The 19,506-nt window shown below is 44.0% G+C and overlaps 1 protein-coding gene across 2 annotated transcripts in view; it reads left to right on the forward strand.

Annotated features, from left to right (window-relative positions):
* Nucleotides 1-19,506, forward strand: part of LOC106580945 (uncharacterized) — a 99,189-nt gene that overhangs the window by 69,323 nt on the left and 10,360 nt on the right. Inside the window, exons 15-30 of one of the 2 annotated variants that reach the window (XM_045703653.2) lie at nucleotides 600-728; nucleotides 1,317-1,445; nucleotides 1,768-1,902; nucleotides 2,060-2,194; nucleotides 2,821-2,946; nucleotides 3,318-3,449; nucleotides 3,583-3,711; nucleotides 3,909-4,040; nucleotides 4,535-4,663; nucleotides 12,308-12,436; nucleotides 13,548-13,676; nucleotides 13,962-14,090; nucleotides 14,332-14,460; nucleotides 14,855-14,983; nucleotides 16,882-17,010; nucleotides 17,613-17,744. In XM_045703653.2, coding sequence (XP_045559609.1) covers nucleotides 600-728; nucleotides 1,317-1,445; nucleotides 1,768-1,902; nucleotides 2,060-2,194; nucleotides 2,821-2,946; nucleotides 3,318-3,449; nucleotides 3,583-3,711; nucleotides 3,909-4,040; nucleotides 4,535-4,663; nucleotides 12,308-12,436; nucleotides 13,548-13,676; nucleotides 13,962-14,090; nucleotides 14,332-14,460; nucleotides 14,855-14,983; nucleotides 16,882-17,010; nucleotides 17,613-17,744 — 2,082 coding nt within the window. The remainder of the gene's footprint in view (nucleotides 1-599; nucleotides 729-1,316; nucleotides 1,446-1,767; nucleotides 1,903-2,059; nucleotides 2,195-2,820; nucleotides 2,947-3,317; nucleotides 3,450-3,582; nucleotides 3,712-3,908; nucleotides 4,041-4,534; nucleotides 4,664-12,307; nucleotides 12,437-13,547; nucleotides 13,677-13,961; nucleotides 14,091-14,331; nucleotides 14,461-14,854; nucleotides 14,984-16,881; nucleotides 17,011-17,612; nucleotides 17,745-19,506) is intronic. The other variant, XM_045703654.2, reaches the window with a different exon arrangement.

Here is a 19,506-nt window from a genome sequence, read left to right on the forward strand (position 1 = left end):
TAACCTAAGAAAATGGGGGAAAAGTCAAGGGGTCTGAATACTTTCCGAAGACACTGTATATAGACATGCTATTGCATTTTGTATGACAACATTTGTTAGATATGGGAAGGCAGTGCTGTTTATGCCTGGATACAGTGTAACCAGAGAGCAATAGAATTAAAGTAAAGATCTTTATACCAAAAATATTGTGTTTTCTCAGAATGTGTTATGTACTGATTTTTCTCTGGCCTAGTTTGCCATATTGACCACGTGGCTAAAAACATTACTAATGGCTAACTAACACATTTTCCCTCAGAGATTCATAAAATAGTTGTGCACAAGAAGTGTGACATGGAATGTTGACTGGCTTTGACTGAACCCATTTAAAAGGTCCAGCTGGGTTGTGTGTGGTAATTGCTACACAAGCCGTGTTGGATTAATGTGGGAAACGCATAAAGATAAGAAAGACCCTCATGTGGAGAAGATAATAGAAAAGCAGAGTTAGAATGTCTCTCAATCTCAATCTCTCTCGCTCTCTCAATATCAATCTCTCTCTCTCTCTCTCAAATCTCTCTCTTGCTCTCTCTCCCCCCCACCCACTCTCTCTCTCTCCCTCCCAGCTTGTCCAGTGGGGACCTATGGACAGGCCTGTAACAGCCTATGTCGTTGCCAGAATGGGGGCTCCTGTGAACCAGTAACCGGGAGGTGTGTTTGCCCACCGGGGGTGCAGGGCCAGCTCTGTGAGGATGGTAGGGACTGATACACACACACACACACACACACACACACACACACACACACACACACACACACACACACACACACACACACGACACACACACACACACACACACACACACACACACACACACACACACACACACACACACACACACACACACACACACACACACACACACACACACACTCCACACCTGTCTCTCTCTATGACACCTGTCCAAACACAGCACATTTTCTTCCTTGTCACTGGCACTTCAGTAGCCCACCACTGCTCTCCCCTCTGCATGGTTTAATGTCACTCCATGTCACAGCTCCACCACGTCCAAGTCCAGACACAGACCGGTCATCTAGCCTTAAGTGGCTAATCCTATTTAGCTGACCCTGTTCATTTCATCACCCATAAGGTTAGGCACTGGCTCTGCCCTGTAGACATAGCCTGGTGCCAGATCCGTTTGTGCTGTCTCGTCAATGTGACAATGACCTTAGGAGTTTGCAAGACAGCACAAACAGATTGGGGACCAGGCTACATGCTGGAAGGGCAAAATCTGGTCTAACCACATGTGCAACTCTTCTGTGTCTTGTTGACATGTTGACAGGTTGCCCACAAGGATACTTTGGGAAACACTGTAGGCGGAGGTGTAACTGCCCCAACAACGGGCGCTGCCACCGTCTCTATGGAGCCTGCCTGTGTGCCCCGGGGCTATATGGACGCTTCTGCCACCTGCGTGAGTACCCATATCATCTACAGTACTCAGCAGCCACCATGACTGACATCTTAATGTAGTACAGCAGTGTTCTTCAGCCCTCATATTGAAGTTTTTGTTCTAGCTTGATTCAACTAATAAACTGAACATCAACCACCTGTTCAGTTGAATCAGGTGTCTTAGTACTGGTCTGGAACAAAAGCCTGCACTGCCTAAGTGTGTCTCTTGGACCAGATTTTAGGAACACTGTAGTAGTGACAGATTAAGAAAATGATGTCATTTCCCTTTCCGTAGCTTGGTCCCTGATCCTAGAGTTGTAGTGACAGTACCTTCCCTTCTCCAGCTTGTCCCAGGTGGACCCACGGTGTTGGCTGCTCTGAGGAGTGTGACTGTGATCTGGAACATTCCCTGGGCTGCCATCCCAAGAACGGGACCTGTCTGTGCAAACATGGCCACCACGGCTCTCAGTGTCAGCAAGGTAAGCTGTTCTGGCTCAGATAATACAGCACACGGATATTGAAAAAGAAAACTTACATGGTTTTCTGGATGATAGTGAAGCTCATCTCCTGTGTGTGTGTTTGTGTGCGTGTGTGCGTGTGTGTTTCTCTTCTGTGTGTGTGTATGTTTCTCTCCAGAGTGTGATCCAGGGTTCTATGGTAGTGGCTGTTGGCAGCAGTGTAACTGTACAGTTGGGGAGACCTGTGACCCTAGGAGTGGAGGGTGCACCCGGAGGTGTCCTGCAGGGCTCCATGGGAACCTGTGTCAGCTGGGTGAGCCGACTCCCCAACCACAATGCATGTACCTAGGGACAGGAGTGTTACCTGGTCCGTTCAGGAACAACTCCTAACCTTACATTCTGAGAGAGCTCTTTTGTACTGTTCCCTCATGAATGTGGAAATATTAATGGGTGTGTGAGTGTGTGTGAGCGCCTGCGTGCTTGTGCGTACATGTGTGTATTAGTTTGCTCAATAGGTTTCAATTGTGTTCCTCTTCTGGCAGCTTGCTCTACAGACCAGTGGACCGTTTCAGTGGCTTTCGTCTCTCCTTTGCTCCAGAGATAATAAAAAACTTTCAGGAGCTCTGTTTAAATCATAACTCTGTCTCCCTACAGACTGGCCAAGATAACATGAAGGGGTTATTTTAGACCTAATGCATCGTCCAGACCTCCAGGAGGGTCCCTTTATTAAAGCAAACAAATCATCCATCTCTTTAGGGTTTGTTTAGCTTTGAATTGACGTGAGGTTGTGAGAGGGGGCCATGCAACATCAGTCCACTTTGAGCTCACCTTGCGATCCCAGTGAGGGAGATATACAGGAAATGAAAAAAGGTTTGTGTAACCCTTTCTTTCTGTCTCTCTCTCCCTCCATCATTCCGTCCTCTGTGTATCTGTATGTAGCCTGCAGTGCTGGTCAGTTCGGGGAGAACTGCCTCCGATCATGTGTGTGTGGAGGAGCACCCTGTGACCCCATGACAGGAGAGTGCATCTGCCCTGTTGGGAAGACAGGAAAGGCCTGTCAACAAGGTAGTTAGAATGCTTCATAACTCATTATTTCATACCTGTATTTCTGTTAAAATGTATTATTACTCATAATTATACTGTATTTATATTTCACTTAAATCTCATACCTTTTCTTCCATATTGTCCCTCACTGTTTTTCAAATCTGGGGTGAGGATCTAAATTCAAACAGTACAGTAGTATTGGAAGACATCGGTCCACCAATCAGACCTTCTCTTCATCTGCTTTTAAACCTTTGACCTGAAGTCAGTTAAACCATGTGGTCTTGATGGTCATACAACTCAGTTAGGGCTTATCCTGACCAAATGACCTGACTACCAAAACTGGTCTATAACTGGTCAATAGCTGTAGCCCTGAGTTTTCCCTCCCCCCGTAGACTGCCCAGAGGGATTATGGGGGTTGAAGTGCCGGTTCCTATGTAGAGCGTGTGATAACAGAGCTTCCTGCAACAAGCAGACAGGAGTCTGTAACTGCAGCCCTGGGTACACAGGACAACTCTGCCAGACTGGTGAGTGAAACAAATAAACGGCAATAGCCTTCAGTCTTGCTAAAGTGAGGGAGAAAGGAAAGAGACTGCGAGGGAGAAAAACCTTATGATATACTGTGTTATATTTCACCCTGACTATACCTCTGCTCAACAGTGTGTCCAACAGGGTCCTATGGGCCAGGCTGTGTGAGTACCTGTGTCTGTCACCCTGATGCCAGCTGTGACCATGTCACCGGACACTGCATCTGTCCCCCGGGCCGAACAGGACACGTCTGCACTAAGCGTAAGCACCACTATCACACACACACACACACACACACACACACACACACACACACACACACACACACACACACACACACACACACACACACACACACACACACACACACACACACACACACACACACACACACACACACACACACCACACACACACAGTAGTTTTCTTAACCAACCTGTGTGTTTGTGTCTCCACAGCCTGTGAGGAGGGGTCCTGGGGCTCTGGGTGCTCTAACAGGTGCCAGTGTGCAGACCGAGCCCTGAGTTGTGATGCTGTGACTGGACGCTGTGTGTGTGAGGCTGGCTTCACTGGAGACAACTGTGAACAGAGTAAGACATTTCTTTAGAAATACTGCCATCTTTAGGTAATACACTGTAACACATCTTTGGACCAGATCAAATCAAATGTTATTGGTCACATACGCTCATTTAGAAGATGTTATTGCAGGTGTAGCGAAATGCTTGTGTTTCAAGCAAGTGTTCTACAGATGTAGGATCTTCATTTGATCACTCTTTTGTTGCTGAGAATTTTCCTGCACAACAGGAAATGCAGATGAGCTTTGTGATTTACATACATTCACTGAAAACCCACACTAACACACGGTTATATTAATAGTATGGCAATTTTCTTGTAGCTTACGTTTGGCCAGCTAATAGCCTAACCATCGATCAAGCAACATTAGGGACTAAACGTTAATATCCTGTTGCTGCAGGATTATTTGCTGTGACAAAAAACATGTCCTCACAGCAGCAAATGTGTATATATTTTGGCTAGTGATATCTCTGTCTGATGTTGTCCATGTGTCTCTCCCCTGTTCCCCCAGAGTGTGTGGAGGGCAGCTATGGTTTGGGCTGTGCCCTGAACTGTCAGTGTCAGCACGGGGCTCTGTGTGACCATGTGAGTGGAGCCTGCACCTGCTCCTCTGGATGGACCGGAAGCTTCTGTGAGAAAAGTAAGACTTGTGAAAAAGAAATTGCATATTCATTACTTTTCAGTTTCTTTGAGAGTCATTGAGACAAGCGTAGGTTTGTACATCTGAATTATTTGAGCTAAGTACCAGAAACGATCCATTGTCACCAAATAGTTAGGTAACCTAGTGTGCTGGGCCAGTAACCAAAAGCTCGGTCACTAACCACATTTTTTTATCTCTAAAATAAAATGACCTTACAATATATTTCAAACAAAATCATGTCTGTCTTTTCACTAGCTCATGTCATGGTAAAATGAACAAAAATAATAGCTCTCTCTTTCACGATGCGTTTTTAATTAAAGTTGCTTCAGAAGAATTTCTGAAAATGGAAATATCTCGTTTTGGATTCAAACCCTTCATTTATAGGGTCACAGGTAGCCTAGCGGTTAAGAGTGTTGGGCCAGTAACCAAAAGGCTGCTACTTCAAATCCCCTAGCCGACTAGGTGGAAAATTCTGTCAATGTGCCCTAGAGCATGGCACTTAACCCTAATCGTGCCTGTACGTCACTCTGGATAAGCGTGTCTGTTAAATTAACTTATCCCAGGCTGTAAAATAAAGCGCAACCCCTCTCTTATGGTCTCTTCTGTTGGTCTAGTAATGAAAGTTCTAGTAGAGAAACAACTCAGAATTCACAAACCACCACCCAGTTCTGTGACTAGTGTAACAGTCTACAGCTTGATATATAACAGACCTCTACACAGAGGAGAGATTGATAATGAATCTGGTGTCATCTGTCTGAAGCACTTCGTTTAAATATGAGTAAGTAATAAACTTCTGTTGTGGGACTATTGTCAGTGGTGGAAAAAGTACCCAGTTGTCATACTTGAGTAAAAATAAAGATACCTTAATAGAAAAGGACTCAAGTAAAAGTGAAAGTCGCCCAGTAAAATACTACTTGAGTAAAAGTCTAAAAGTATTTGGTTTTAAATATACTTAAGTATCAAAAGTAAAAGTGAAAATAATTTCAAATTGCTTATATTAAGCAAACCAGACATTTGTTTTTGTTACTTACGGATAGCCAGGGGCACACTCCAACACGCAGACATAATTTACAAACAAAGCATTTGTGTTTAGTGTGTCTGCCAGATCAGAGGCAGTAGGGATGACCAAGGATGTTCTTTTGATAAGTGCGTGAATTGGACCATTTTCCTGTCCTGCTTAGCATTCAAAATGTAGCGAGTGCTTTTGGGTGTCAGGGAAAATGTATGGAGTAAAAAGTACACTCTTTTCATTAGGAATGTAGTAAAGTAAAAGTTGTCAAAAATATAAATAGTGAAGTACAGATACCCCCCAAAAAATATTTTTAAATATTTTTACTTAAGTACTTTCCACCACTGACTATTGTATTGGTCCCTCCTAGATTGGTGTAGTTTTTTGCTATTTTAGCTGTTATAACTAATTTAATGATTAAGGTTTGACAGTTTGTTTTTAGATCATCAAACTATCTTGTGCAACTGACTAGGTATCCCCTTTCCCTTTCTCTAGAATCTGTTTAGCCACTCACCGTGGTTTAATTTGAAACGACCAAGGCGACTTTTCCAGTGAAAAGTCCTGTTTTAGACTCTGGAGGGCGCTGGTGGATGTCTGATGGTCCCTGTGCAGATTCTCACACACCATAGTCCAATTACAGTAAAACAAGACCAACTCTATGTGCATATTCCAGAGGAGCTGGTCTCAAGCATGCGTGAATCAGTCATGTCACATTATATCATAAGATACATTAACACACACCCTTCTGACCTGCAGGATTTTTAATTCCTAGCCATAACAAGCCAATAGTTTCCAACATCATAGACATCAGCCTCAATTGAAATGACCATGGAAACTCAAATATATATATACTCACCCACTCACTCACTCACTCACTCACTCACTCACTCACTCACTCACTCACTCACTCACTCACTCACTCACTCACTCACTCACTCACTCACTCACTCACTCACTCACTCACTCACTCACTCACTCACTCACTGTTCTGTTTCTAATGTCTTCCCCCACCCTTAAATAAGGTGTCCAGTTTCCCCATATTGTACAGGGGCCTCTTCCTTTAGGAGCAGTCAAGAAGTGATTTCTACAAGGCAGCGAGGGACAGAGTTTCCACTTCCATGTCTCTGTGTCTGTCTGGCTGTGTGGTCTCCTGCCTTGGTTTATAGGCTGACAGGACACAGCGCTTTAACACATAGGCAGGGATCTGGAAATAATCCTCATTACTTCCTTAAAGGGGAAATCAGGGATTGGTATAGGTACATCCATTTTTATACTTTTGATTGAATGACATATAGCCCTTCATTCTTGAAGAATATAACTTTTAAATGCATCATGAGCTTAGTTCAACTGTCAATATAAGTTTGTTTTATTCAATTGTTTGTAAAACCACATATCAAAGCATGGTTAAAACTATAATTTTGATCTATGGATGGCCATTCCTTACATCCATGAATTTGCGAGGGGTTACATTTATCCAGCCCCATCCCTCATTTGTTTACCAAAATAAGTGGTGGGGCCAGTTTGTTGTTTTTCAAATCCCAGATTTCCCCTTTAAAGAGCTAATTTAATCAGCGATGTAGCTAGCAGCACACTAGTTGGTGGGAGTGTGAGGACTCCCAGTACTGACAATAAACAGAGGCACAACAGGCACAGCATACAACTTAAACCTTGCATACACAGTGGAAATTGCAGCACAGCCCAGGCTAATATCAGATGACACTTCACTCTGGGATTTAGTGGGAAACAAGCTCCCTCTTCTGGTGGAATGAAGGATTTGCATTGGTGTTTGGTAACCTCAAACCAGGATCCTAATATATATCTACATATTTTAAATGTGTATGTAAAGGAGAATTCAGAATTTAAAAAAATCCCCCTTCAAATTAAAAACATTTAATTAACCCATTTAGATCATTTGACGATTTGGTAGGCCTACCAACGCAGATAAATGTAAGCTTTAACTGCTGGCTACTCTTCTTTCGTGGCTTAACCCAACGAGAGAAGGTCACAAGTGTTTCCCTAAAATCTGGCTGGGTTTAAACATCTTCTATTGCACACACTGATTTGGCATTGGAGAAATATGATGAGATTAACACATAGGCCTTTCTCACTGTCCATTCTTAGCCTGGAACTTCTGTCATTTGTGTGCTATAAAAAAAATATATAAAAAATTCTGCTAATATGTAAAATGATGTCAAATTGCGTGAAATGTTTATAAAGGGCTATTTTTCACAGACCTGCAAATACGATGATAGATTCACGCAATGTTTTTACTATAAAGATCTTTCCACTCCTATTCTTGTCCACAGTGGTCTGTGAACCCAAACCTTCTGGCCCTTTGCGCTATAAACATTCCTGTGTTGCCATGTAATGCTTACAGGACTAAGAACAGTTTCTAAAACTGCATATTTAAGGCTCTGGTCTGTCCAAGAAGTGAGGGTAAATGGTAGGCATGTTCTCTACTATCCACTTTGTTTTAATTATTATTTGGGGTTTAGGGGAGGGTCACTTGTTTTTTTTTTTTTCAAGTGTTCAGAGAGGGTTTAGGTCAAATATATTTTGCTTAAGGGAGGTCCATCCATTTTCATTTTAGAGGTCCTATTTAGAGAGGTCCTATCCTTTTTATACACAAAGTTCACTCCCTAACAAGAACAGCCAAAAACAGAAAACTATGAGATGTTGCTAAAACGGCTGTTCTCAAAGCAGTTTGCTATGGACTCAGGGCTCATGTACGACACACTTAATCAAATCAAATCAAATGTATTTATATAGCCCTTCGTACATCAGCTGATATCTCAAAGTGCTGTACAGAAACCCAGCCTAAAACCCCAAACAGCAAGCAATGCATGTGAAAGAAGCACGGTGGCTAGGAAAAACTCCCTAGGAAAAACTCCCTAGAAAGGCCAAAACCTAGGAAGAAACCTAGAGAGGAACCAGGCTATGAGAGGTGGCCAGTCCTCTTCTGGCTGTGCCGGGTGGATATTATAACAGAACATGGTCAAGATGTTAAAATGTTCATAAATGACCAGCATGGTCAAATAATAATAATCATAGTAGTTGTCGAGGGTGCAACAAGCATGTCCGGTGAACAGGTCAGGGTTCCATAGCCGCAGGCAGAACAGTTGAAACTGGAGCAGCAGCACGGCCAGGTGGACTGGGGACAGCAAGGAGTCATCATGCCAGGTAGTCCTTAATGAACTCGCCCTGTCCGAGTGTAGCCTGTCTTGCCAGATCACACTGGCCTAATGGTGAATTAGTCATTTTCTTAATAACAGAAACAAATATAATAGCATAGTAGTAGGCCTATAGTACGTTTGCACCAAAAGCACCTCCTCAGTCATTTCTTATGAGCTTTTAGGATACTCGTTGTAGCTGAATAGTCTCAGTTTTTGTTCTATTGCAGCCGAAACTCAACAGCACACAACGCTAGGAAGGATAAAGCCTATGCTTTGGTTGAAACAAAATTCAAGAAAGGCTAATAGTTTGTAACACCGTCGGCTCTAATTCACTTAGAAACAGTCATTCAAGAAGATCTAAATGCATATTCCCATGAAACTGATTGAGATCAGACGATTGGCAACGAGCTGCAAAAAAACCACTCAAACTGGACTCAATCATAGACACTCTAATGGACACTTGTGGCTGCTTCACGTGATGTGTTGTTGTCTCTACCTTTTTGCCCTTTGTGCTGTGCCTAACAATGTTTGTACCATGTTTGTGCTGCTACTGTACCATGTGGTGTTGCTGCCATGTTGTGTTGTTACCGTCATGTTGTCATGTTGTGTTGCTACCATGCTGTGTTGTCATGTGTTGCTGCCATGTTGTGTTGTTTTCTTAGGACTCTCTTTATGAGGTGTTGTGGTGTTTGCCTAGTTAAATAAAGGTTAAATAAAAAAAGGTTGGACATTTCACAGATAAAACATGAATAATTATAATTCACGATTGACAGTGATGGCCTATTTCGAAAATAGGTAAGATAATAAACACAGTGCAGTGAAATGTGTTGTTTTAGGTATGCTTTTATTATTTTAGAGGAGGGTGCATTTTATTCATATTATATAATGATGTTGCAACTGTTGGTACAAATATAATGCATCTGTCCGTACAAACTTTGATAGAGAAATTAAGACATCATTGGAAAAAAAGTTTGCGCTCCAGCACCTATAAAAAATAGCACTGTACCACAGACACACAGCACCACAGACACACAGCACCACAGACACACAGCACCACAGACACACAGCACCACAGACACACTGTACCACAGACACACAGCACCACAGACACACAGCACCACAGACACACAGCACCACAGACACACAGCACCACAGACACACTGTACCACAGACACACAGCACCACAGACACCCACACCACAGACACACTGTACCACAGACACACTGTACCACAGACACACAACACCACAGACACACAGCACCACAGACACACAGCACCAGAGACACACAGATGGATCCATGGCAGTATCTTCCCTGCTCAGGCTGTAATGAGACAGTATGGCTAACATTATAGCAGAACCACCACAAAGGCAGATTACTGTGGCAGCGTGGGAAAAAGTAGCCTGATCCCCAGATCCATTCGTACTGTCTTGACTACTCCTATGCTTTGGTCATGTTTAGCATGGCAATGGCCATAGGAGTCGGCAAGACAGCACAAACAGATCTGGGACCAGGCTAAGAAAAAACGCACGGCGAGGCCAAAAGTCAGACTCTGTCTTCATGTATTTCCCAATAGAAGGCTAGGTACAATAGCACTACTCTATGTAAATGAGAGGGGTTATTTGGCATAGGGTCAATTGGAACAAGGGATATGTTCAGACTGGGAAGCAGCCAGTGCCCAAACCACTGCCATCCTTCCCCACACACCACCAGGGCTGAAAGGAGGTGTGTCCTACTGCATCTGTTAATCAATCAGAAACGCAGTCAAGCGAGTGCAGCTTTTCTCTAAACAAAGACATAAATGATGCTGTGCCTGTGTTGTAGTAACTGCTCTTAACATACAAACTGATCGTAAGTGTTGTCATTAGAGCTGTTGCTCTGTGATCTTGCACTTTTCGGTGACAAATTGAGCAATCAACGAGAATCGCAAAGTAAACACGGGCATTCCTGTCTGTTTCACGGTTTAGTTGAGCTTATAGGCAATGTTTACAGCACATTGGAAAAGCCCCCTTTACATCCCCCCACATTTATATAGGGTTTTTCCATAACAGCCCTGGTGGACCTGTTCTGGGCCATAGACAATGTGTTTACTAAACTCCATGGTTGTCCATTGACTCCACAGACATTTTCAACTATCAGCCCCCCCCAAGCTCTCTCTCTCTCTTTCTCTCTCAATGAATGGAAAACAGACCCGGGACACTGGCATTGCTGAACACCAGCAGTGGGATCAGGTGTGTGTGTGTGTGTGTGTGTGTGTGTGTGTGTGTGTGTGTGTGTGTGTGTGTGCGTGCGTGCGTGCGTGCGTGTGCGTGTGCGTGTGCGTGTGCGTGTGCGTGTGCGTGTGTGTGTGTGCGTGTGCGTGTGCGTGCGTGCGTGCGTGCGTGCGTGCGTGCGTGCGTGCGTGCGTGCGTGCGTGCGTGCGTGCGCCTGAATGGTGTCTGTATGCACTGTATATGCAGTGGTGGAAAAAGTACCCATTTGTCATACTTGAGTAAAAGTAAAGATATTTAATAGGAAACGACTCAAGAAAAAGTAAAAGTCACCCAGTAAAATACTACTTGAGTAAAAGTCTAAAAGTATCTGGTTTTAAATATAAGTATCAAAAGTAAAAGTATTCATAATTTCAAATTCCTTACATTACGCAAACCAGACGGCACAATTTGTTTATTTATGGATAGCCAGGGGCACACTACAACACTAAGACATTAATTTACAAACAAAGCATTTGTTTATTGAGTCCGCAAGATCAGAGGCAGTAGGGATGACCAGGAATGTTCTCTTGATAAGTGTGTGAATTGGACCATTTTCCTGTCAAAATGTAACGAGTACTTTTGGGTGTCAGGGAAAATGTATGGAGTAAATAGTACATTATTTTCTTTAGGAATGTTGTGAGGTAAAAGTTGGCAAAAACAGAAATAGTAAACTAAAGTACAGATACCCAAAAAAACTTTAGTCTTTTTACATACACCGTGTATGTCTATGCACTATCTACTGTGTGTGTGTGCGCGCGCAGTAACCTGGCTTTGTTTTGGGGCTGGGTTCCTCGACCTTGACGACAGGCCTGTGGACTCAGCAGGTGTTCTAATTACCAGTCCTTGGTGTGTGTGTGCCCCTCTCTCCCACCCCTCTGGGGGGCGGCCCGGCCCCCGTGTCTCCGCAGGCTTTGATGTGGCACGGATACTCCTCACATGTGGGACGTGAGCTCACTTAACGAATGCAGACGCTACACAAATGAACAGCTAGACCAGGGTACTGCAATTTGATATGGTATTTTTGGTAGGTGGTAAGACAGAGATGAGAGAGATCAGAGAGAGAGAGAGAAAGAGAGAGGGAAAGAGAAAGAGACAGAGAAAGACACAGAAAGAGAGAGAGGGAGAGTTGGCATCCTAACCCTTTTCCTTCCCTCTGTATGTGTGTAAAGCTGGAAGGCCCTTACCAGAGGGTGTTTTATCTTGGCTTGCAGTGTGCCCGGACGGGTTTTACGGTCTTGACTGTGGCCAGATGTGCGAGTGCAGGAACGGTGCCCGCTGCCACCACATCACAGGAGCCTGCCTCTGCACCCCTGGCTGGTCGGGACCACACTGCATTCTGGGTATGGAAGCCACATCATTAAAACGGGGTGTGAGGGAGCCTCTACCAGTCCATCACAGCATCCTCTCTCCCTAAATACCATCTCCCATGTGTTTGAGTACAATTATCTGTTTAATGATACCCTGCCAATTCCTTTTTTAGGGATGCATAAGGGGTGGGAGGGGTGTAGGGGGGCAGATAGGATACCCCTCCAGCATACATCATTAATTGGGTCAGATTCTGGGTAAATGCATCCACGTGTTTATAGCGATGCATTTAAAGGAGTTACTTGGCAAAGCTCTTTTAGGACCATCAGTTTTACCCTCGGTACTCTCATGCAAAGTCTCTATCCACTGCTCCACAAAGTCTTCAGGCCGTTTTAATGGATCTAGTGAAATACCCTCTTAAAGATCAGACTATGTCATTCTCAAGTCTTATTCGAGAGAGCCTGGTCTCCCCAAAGCATGTTTTGTGGTCCTGGTGACCCGAAGCCAAGAGTCAGCCCAAACCTACTTGCTAGCTTAATGTAATTTCATTTCAGACATCGATCATTAGTGAGTAGTTTAGATAGGTAAAATAAATGTGATCTATACAAATGCGCAAATACATGGATTTGACCATATCTCAAGCAAGAAATACAAGACAAGTACATTCAAGCCATATCTCTCCATAGAGCAGACATGTTTGTGCTTTAGTCGACCGCTCCATCGCATCCCTTGTCATTCTTATGCATATGTTAGACAATGAATGACAAAAGGAATTGGCTAAACCACATTTCCCGTTATATAAATCTGATCACCATGTTGCAGGATTACATTCCTGCAATGCAGTACATTTAAACTTGTAGTGTGTTTTAGGTTTTAAAAGGCTTCTGAAGTTTGGAATTTCAGACTTGACATTCCCTTATGAAAAATGTATCATCCCCTACAAAAATGTCCATTAATTATAATCCACATAATAATTCACATTTCCTGTTGTTGAAAGATTTATTTTTTCTCCTGTAGCAATCTGGCTCAAATTAAGATCCTACATTTATATATCTGTGTAGAGCAGACCACTTCATGTTGAGTGCTATAAAATGCTGACTTGTATTTAAGTATATGACTGTGTATCCTGTCCTGTGTGGGAGGCAGCCTGCCCTGAGGGTGGTTTTGGGAAGAACTGCAGCCGGAGCTGTGAGTGTCAGAACGGGGCCACCTGTGACCACGTCAGCGGCCGCTGCAGCTGTGGAGCCGGATGGACCGGAGCCAGCTGCCAAGAGGGTGAGTGGCTCATCGGTCAACCCAGTATAGGGCCCAGTCTGACCTTAAACTAACCTTAACCTAACCCAGCAAATAAGGAGCTCTGCATGGAACTGAAATCTATCACAACAGTTGGTGAGTGTATGAATACACTGTTTATTGTATGTGTGTTTGGTCAGTGTAAGTTGTTTTAGAATAAACTCAGTGCAGCCTAACTGAATCTGAATCATCATTTCTATCAGTCTGAATCGTATTGAACAATGACATCCACTTATTAAACTTCTGTGTGTGTGTTACTGTGTTCAGCCTGTTCTGCTGGGAGGTATGGAGAGGACTGTTCCCAGCTGTGTCTGTGCCAGCATGGAGGCTTCTGTGACAGGGTGACTGGCCAGTGTTCCTGCCCCAGAGGGTGGACCGGAGCAGCCTGCGAGCTGGGTGAGTCCCCCCCTCTGTCCCTGGAGGTCAGATCAACCAGAGGAGGGAGGGAATTCATAGCTGTACTCACCTTGGTCCAAATCTAACCTGGGATCGAATTATTGTGCAAAAATCCCATTGACATCATTGCATGATTTACTAGAAAGCCAGAGTCAGGAACATGGGTTCCTGGTTGGGATTCAGCTCATTGTGTGGTGGATATATTGTGTGATCTGAGGCCTCTGTTCTCTGCCTCTCCTAGACTGTGGTGAGGGGCACTATGGAGAGGGGTGCACACAAACCTGCAGCTGTCAGAACGGAGGGGCATGTGACAGAGAGACTGGGGGGTGTAGCTGTCCCCCTGGCTGGACTGGAGAGCACTGTCAGACAGGTGACCTGTGACATCACTGCTTCCAAATGCAAGGGGTGCATCCCAATAGTTTAGACTGGGTCCCTACCTCATCTCTTTGGATAGGTGAAAGCAATCTGTCAGAAGCCAATGTAGAGATATGTTTTTTCTACCCTGTTCTTGCAGATCAGTGTTGATGAAGGAAAGGAGTTGAGGAAAGAAAGCCACTAATGACTATTGAGATATACTTTTATGCCTCTTTCCACCTCCAATTGGGTCATGTTCTGAAGGGAGAAAATGTTTTGAAACATAATAAAATGGGGAAGTCCTACCTGTATTTGTCCAATAAGAACGCAGATTTTTGGTTTCAGACCATTTCTAAAACATATTGCTACGTTGTGCCCTACTGAACACCACCCATGTGTCTGTGCTGCAGCCTGCCCAGACGGTCTCCATGGAGAAGGGTGTGAGCAGAGGTGTCAGTGCGACCACGGGACAAACTGCCACCATGTGACGGGCAGGTGTGAATGTCACCCAGGATGGAGAGAGGCCCGGTGCGACAAACGTGAGTGTGACTTGGACCGGGGCCAGAAAGGGCCACTTTGGAAACAACACATCAAGTCATGCATTCTTCAGTTACACTATGAGAGGTCAATTACCGTAGAATTTTTTTTACATTACTTTTTCAAATCCATCCGTTTTATTTGAATACATACCTGGGACTGAGATAGATACATTCAGTTTGTGGTTAAATCACGAATTGTCATTATAAGGAGGGTTCATCTTTATTTAAACAAGACAGTTGTACACACAACAACAACTGTCACTGTTTAAAGTGAATATACACTGCTCAAAAAAATAAAGGGAACACTTAAACAACACAATGTAACTCCAAGTCAATCACACTTCTGTGAAATCAAACTGTCCACTTAGGAAGCAACACTGATTGACAATAAATGTCACATGCTGTTGTGCAAATGGAATAGACAACAGGTGGAAATTATAGGCAATTAGCAAGACACCCCCAATAAAGGAGTGGTTCTGCAGGTGGGGACCACAGACCACTTCTCAGTTCCTATGCTTCCTGGCTGATGTTTTGGTCACTTTTGAATGCTGGCGGTGCTTTCACTCTAGTGGTAGCATGAGACGGAGTCTACAGCCCACACAAGTGGCTCAGGTAGTGCAGCTCATCCAGGATGGCACATCAATGCGAGCTATGGCAAGAAGGTTTGCTGTGTCTGTCAGCGTAGTGTCCAGAGCATGGAGTCGCTACCAGGAGACAGGCCAGTACATCAGGAGACGTGGAGGAAACCGTAGGAGGGCAACAACCCAGCAGCAGGACCGCTACCTCCGCCTTTGTGCAAGGAGAAGCAGGAGAAGCACTGCCAGAGCCCTGCAAAATTACCTCCAGCAGGCCACAAATGTGCATGTGTCTGCTCAAACGGTCAGAAACAGACTCCATGAGGTTGGTATGAGGGCCCGACGTCCATAGGTGGGGGTTGTGCTTACAGCCCATCACCGTGCAGGACGTTTGGCATTTGCCAGAGAACACCAAGGTTGGCAAATTCGCCACTGGCGCCCTGTGCTCTTCACAGATGAAAGCAGGTTCACACTGAGCACGTGACAGACATGACAGAGTCTGGAGACGCCGTGAAGAACGTTCTGCTGCCTGCAACATCCTCCAGCATGACCGGTTTGACGGTGGGTCAGTCATGGTGTGGGGTGGCATTTCTTTGGGGGGCCGCACAGCCCTCCATGTGCTCGCCAGAGGTAGCATGACTGCCATTAGGTACCGAGATGAGATCCTCAGACCCCTTGTGAGACCATATGCTGGTGCGGTTGGCCCTGGGTTCCTCCTAATGCAAGACAATGCTAGACCTCATGTGGCTGGAGTGTGTCAGCAGTTCCTGCAAGAGGAAGGCATTGATGCTATGGACTGGCCCGCCTGTTCCCCAGACCTGAATCCAATTGAGCACATCTGGGACATCATGTCTCGCTCCATCCACCAACGCCACGTTGCACCACAGACTGTCCAGGAGTTGGCGGATGCTTTAGTCCAGGTCTGGGAGGAGATCCCTCAGGAGACTATCCGCCACCTCAGCAGGAGCATGCCCAGGCATTGTAGGGAGGTCATACAGGCACGTGGAGGCCACACACACTACTGAGCCTCATTTTGACTTGTTTTAAGGACATTACATCAAAGTTGGATCAGCCTGTAGTGTGGTTTTCCACTTTAATTTTGAGTGTGACTCCAAATCCAGACCTCCATGGGTTGATAAATTGGATTTCCATTGATTATTTTTGTGTGATTTTGTTGTAAGCACATTCAACTATGTAAAGAAAAACGTATTTAATAAGATGATTTCTTTCATTCAGATCTAGGATGTGTTGTTTAAGTGTTCCCTTTATTTTTTTGAGCAGTATACATTAGTTAGTGATGAATGTGTGTCTGGTGTGCCCCAGCCTGCCTGCCTGGGGTCTACGGTGCTTCCTGTACCCAGCGGTGCCAGTGTCAGTCTGGGGTGTCCTGCCACCACGTTACTGGGACATGTGGCTGCCCTGCTGGTCTCACTGGGAACGGCTGTGAGGAGAGTAAGAGCACATCACTATCACGTACCACCCTCTCTTTAAAACACACACATGCTTACACACACACCCCACACCATCCCGCCTCTCCTCTCCCCCTCTCCCTCCTTTCCCTCACACACTCAGCAGACATCTGATAAACATTACACTCGGGTTGCCAAGTAAAACAAGAGACATTGTTTTTGTCTCCTGGGTGGATAAGGGCATTTGGAAGGCAGACATGCATAATGACAGCGCTGTAATTGCCTCTTTAGTCTGGAGTCGTTTCTTATCTGTCCTACACACTGCCTCATTAAGTGCTGTGGTTTCAGCAGAGAGAGAGGGAGAGAGAGGGAGAGAGAGGGAGAGAAAAAACATGTTTGTTTCATAGATTTATCTTCCCTTGTGTGAGTATCTGAGTCTGTGAACTACTGCGTTGTCTGAGTGTGAATGGGTATTTGAATGTGAGTGAGTGCTTACATTATATTATGTCAGCATAGAGATTGGGTTTGGAAATCCATGTACAAGCATACATACACCATGTTGAGTGTTTTAGTGCATGCGCACGCATGCGTACCTCTATGTCCATCTCCTCCAGTCCTTATTGTACATGCTTGTGTCTCCTGCAGCGTGTCCATCAGGTGTGTTTGGACTTTACTGTAGCCAGATGTGCCAGTGTTCTGGGGACCATGAGCAGTGTCACCCTGTTACTGGAAGGTGTACCTGTCTACCTGGTTACTACGGCAACCGTTGTGAACTTAGTAAGTAGTGACTACTGTTGGGTAGTCTACTGCTGTGAACAGATTTTTGTTTTAAATTATTCTGTGGCTTCAACAATGGAATCGCAGTGCACTATGCAAAGACTGAGTTTGAATAAGTGTACTGTCTGTCTTTGTCTGTCTGCCTCTGTCTCACTTTCTCTGTCTCGCTCTCTCTTTGTCTCTCTCTCTCTTCGTTTCTCCATGCAGGACAGACTAAAAATAGCTCCGGGTTAATTTATGGTTGTGGTAACTGTAAACTCTGATTGGTGATTCATTTGTATTTTGGTCAATTAATATTAGTATTTTCAAAAAGTACAAATTAAAATGTCAACAAGTTGATACATATACATTTGTTTGTTAGTTTATCATACCCACTATATTGAAATACACAATTTAAAAGCCAAATTCATAAAGAATGTTACAAACGGGACAATATACTGTAACTTACTTTGAAGAGATGGTGATTGGGTCTAAATCGGTATTTAAAAGTCCGTATGCTTGTCTTTAACTGCCATTTCCCTGAAAGTCAGACTCTTCCCACTAGCAAACACATTTTTCTTAGCTTCAGAAGCATCTTCATTTACCACATTTTGTGTGGTTATCCTTAGACATAATCTCCAGACTCATACAGTGCCTTCAGAAAGTATTTACACCCCTTGACTTTTTCCAAATTTTGTTGTGCTACAAGTTGGGATTAAAGATAAGAAGACTACCTAGCCAACTAGCTAGCTAGCTCACTCACAAGACTAGCCAAGTTAGCTGCGTTGTTTCTTGCATGCGATTGGCTGTGACACACAGCCTGGGAGACAGAGCTAGCTATCAGGCATTGTTCAGGGTTTAAATGCCCCATGAGGGTTTAGAAGTCCCTCGAGCTCTTAGCGAAAGGTAATGCACATTTAGCTGGCTAACATTATAACTGATAATGAGCTCCAAACACAAATGTAAGGATGATGTTAGCATGAAATGTACCATCCCTTAGTGTAACAAATTGACAGTTTAGTCACGGTAATTAGGCATCTCCAAGTTCTGATGCTGCTGATGATCATTAGCAGCCTACCAAACTTGCTAACTGCCTGGTACTCAGCACTCTATTGTCCCTCTAATCACTCTGACATCACCTCATGTAGCCTAGCCCATAGGCCTATATGTTTTGATAAGGTTTGTATCACAACTAAAGTGGCCAAATAATTTCTTAAAATTAAGCACATTAATCTGCTTTACAAGGGGTGTAGAGCCTTACAGGAATACAGTGGGGGGAAAAGTATTTGATCCCCTGCTGATTTTGTACGTTTGCCCACTGACAAGGAAATGATCGGTCTATAATTTTAATGGTAGGTTTATTTGAATAGTGAGAGACAGAATAACAACAAATATATCCAGAAAAACGCATGTCAAAAATGTTATAAATTGATTTGCATTTTAATGAGTTTCAAGTTTGGGGAAGATCATTTTCACCATAATTTTTACCTTTATAATAAAAGCATTACATGCATAATCACGTTTGTGGTTAGTTTTGATAATGGTGTTTATTACGCTAATGGTACATTCACACTTATAGCCTACGCATTGCTCCGCTTATAATGGGAAGACATAGACTAATAGTTTGTCAACATTTTAAGCTAAACGTTCTGATCTGTTGCTTAAGCCTCAGATAAAAAACATTTTGTTGATGCTAGTGGTTGTATTAATTTGGGATCTATCGCATCCCACAACTGTCCCAGACTGTTTGGAATATTTATTTCTCCCACAGAATATAATAGGA

This window comes from Salmo salar, chromosome 20, assembly GCF_965601325.2.
Source record: "Salmo salar chromosome 20, fSalSal1, whole genome shotgun sequence".
NCBI classification, from domain to species: domain Eukaryota; kingdom Metazoa; phylum Chordata; class Actinopteri; order Salmoniformes; family Salmonidae; genus Salmo; species Salmo salar.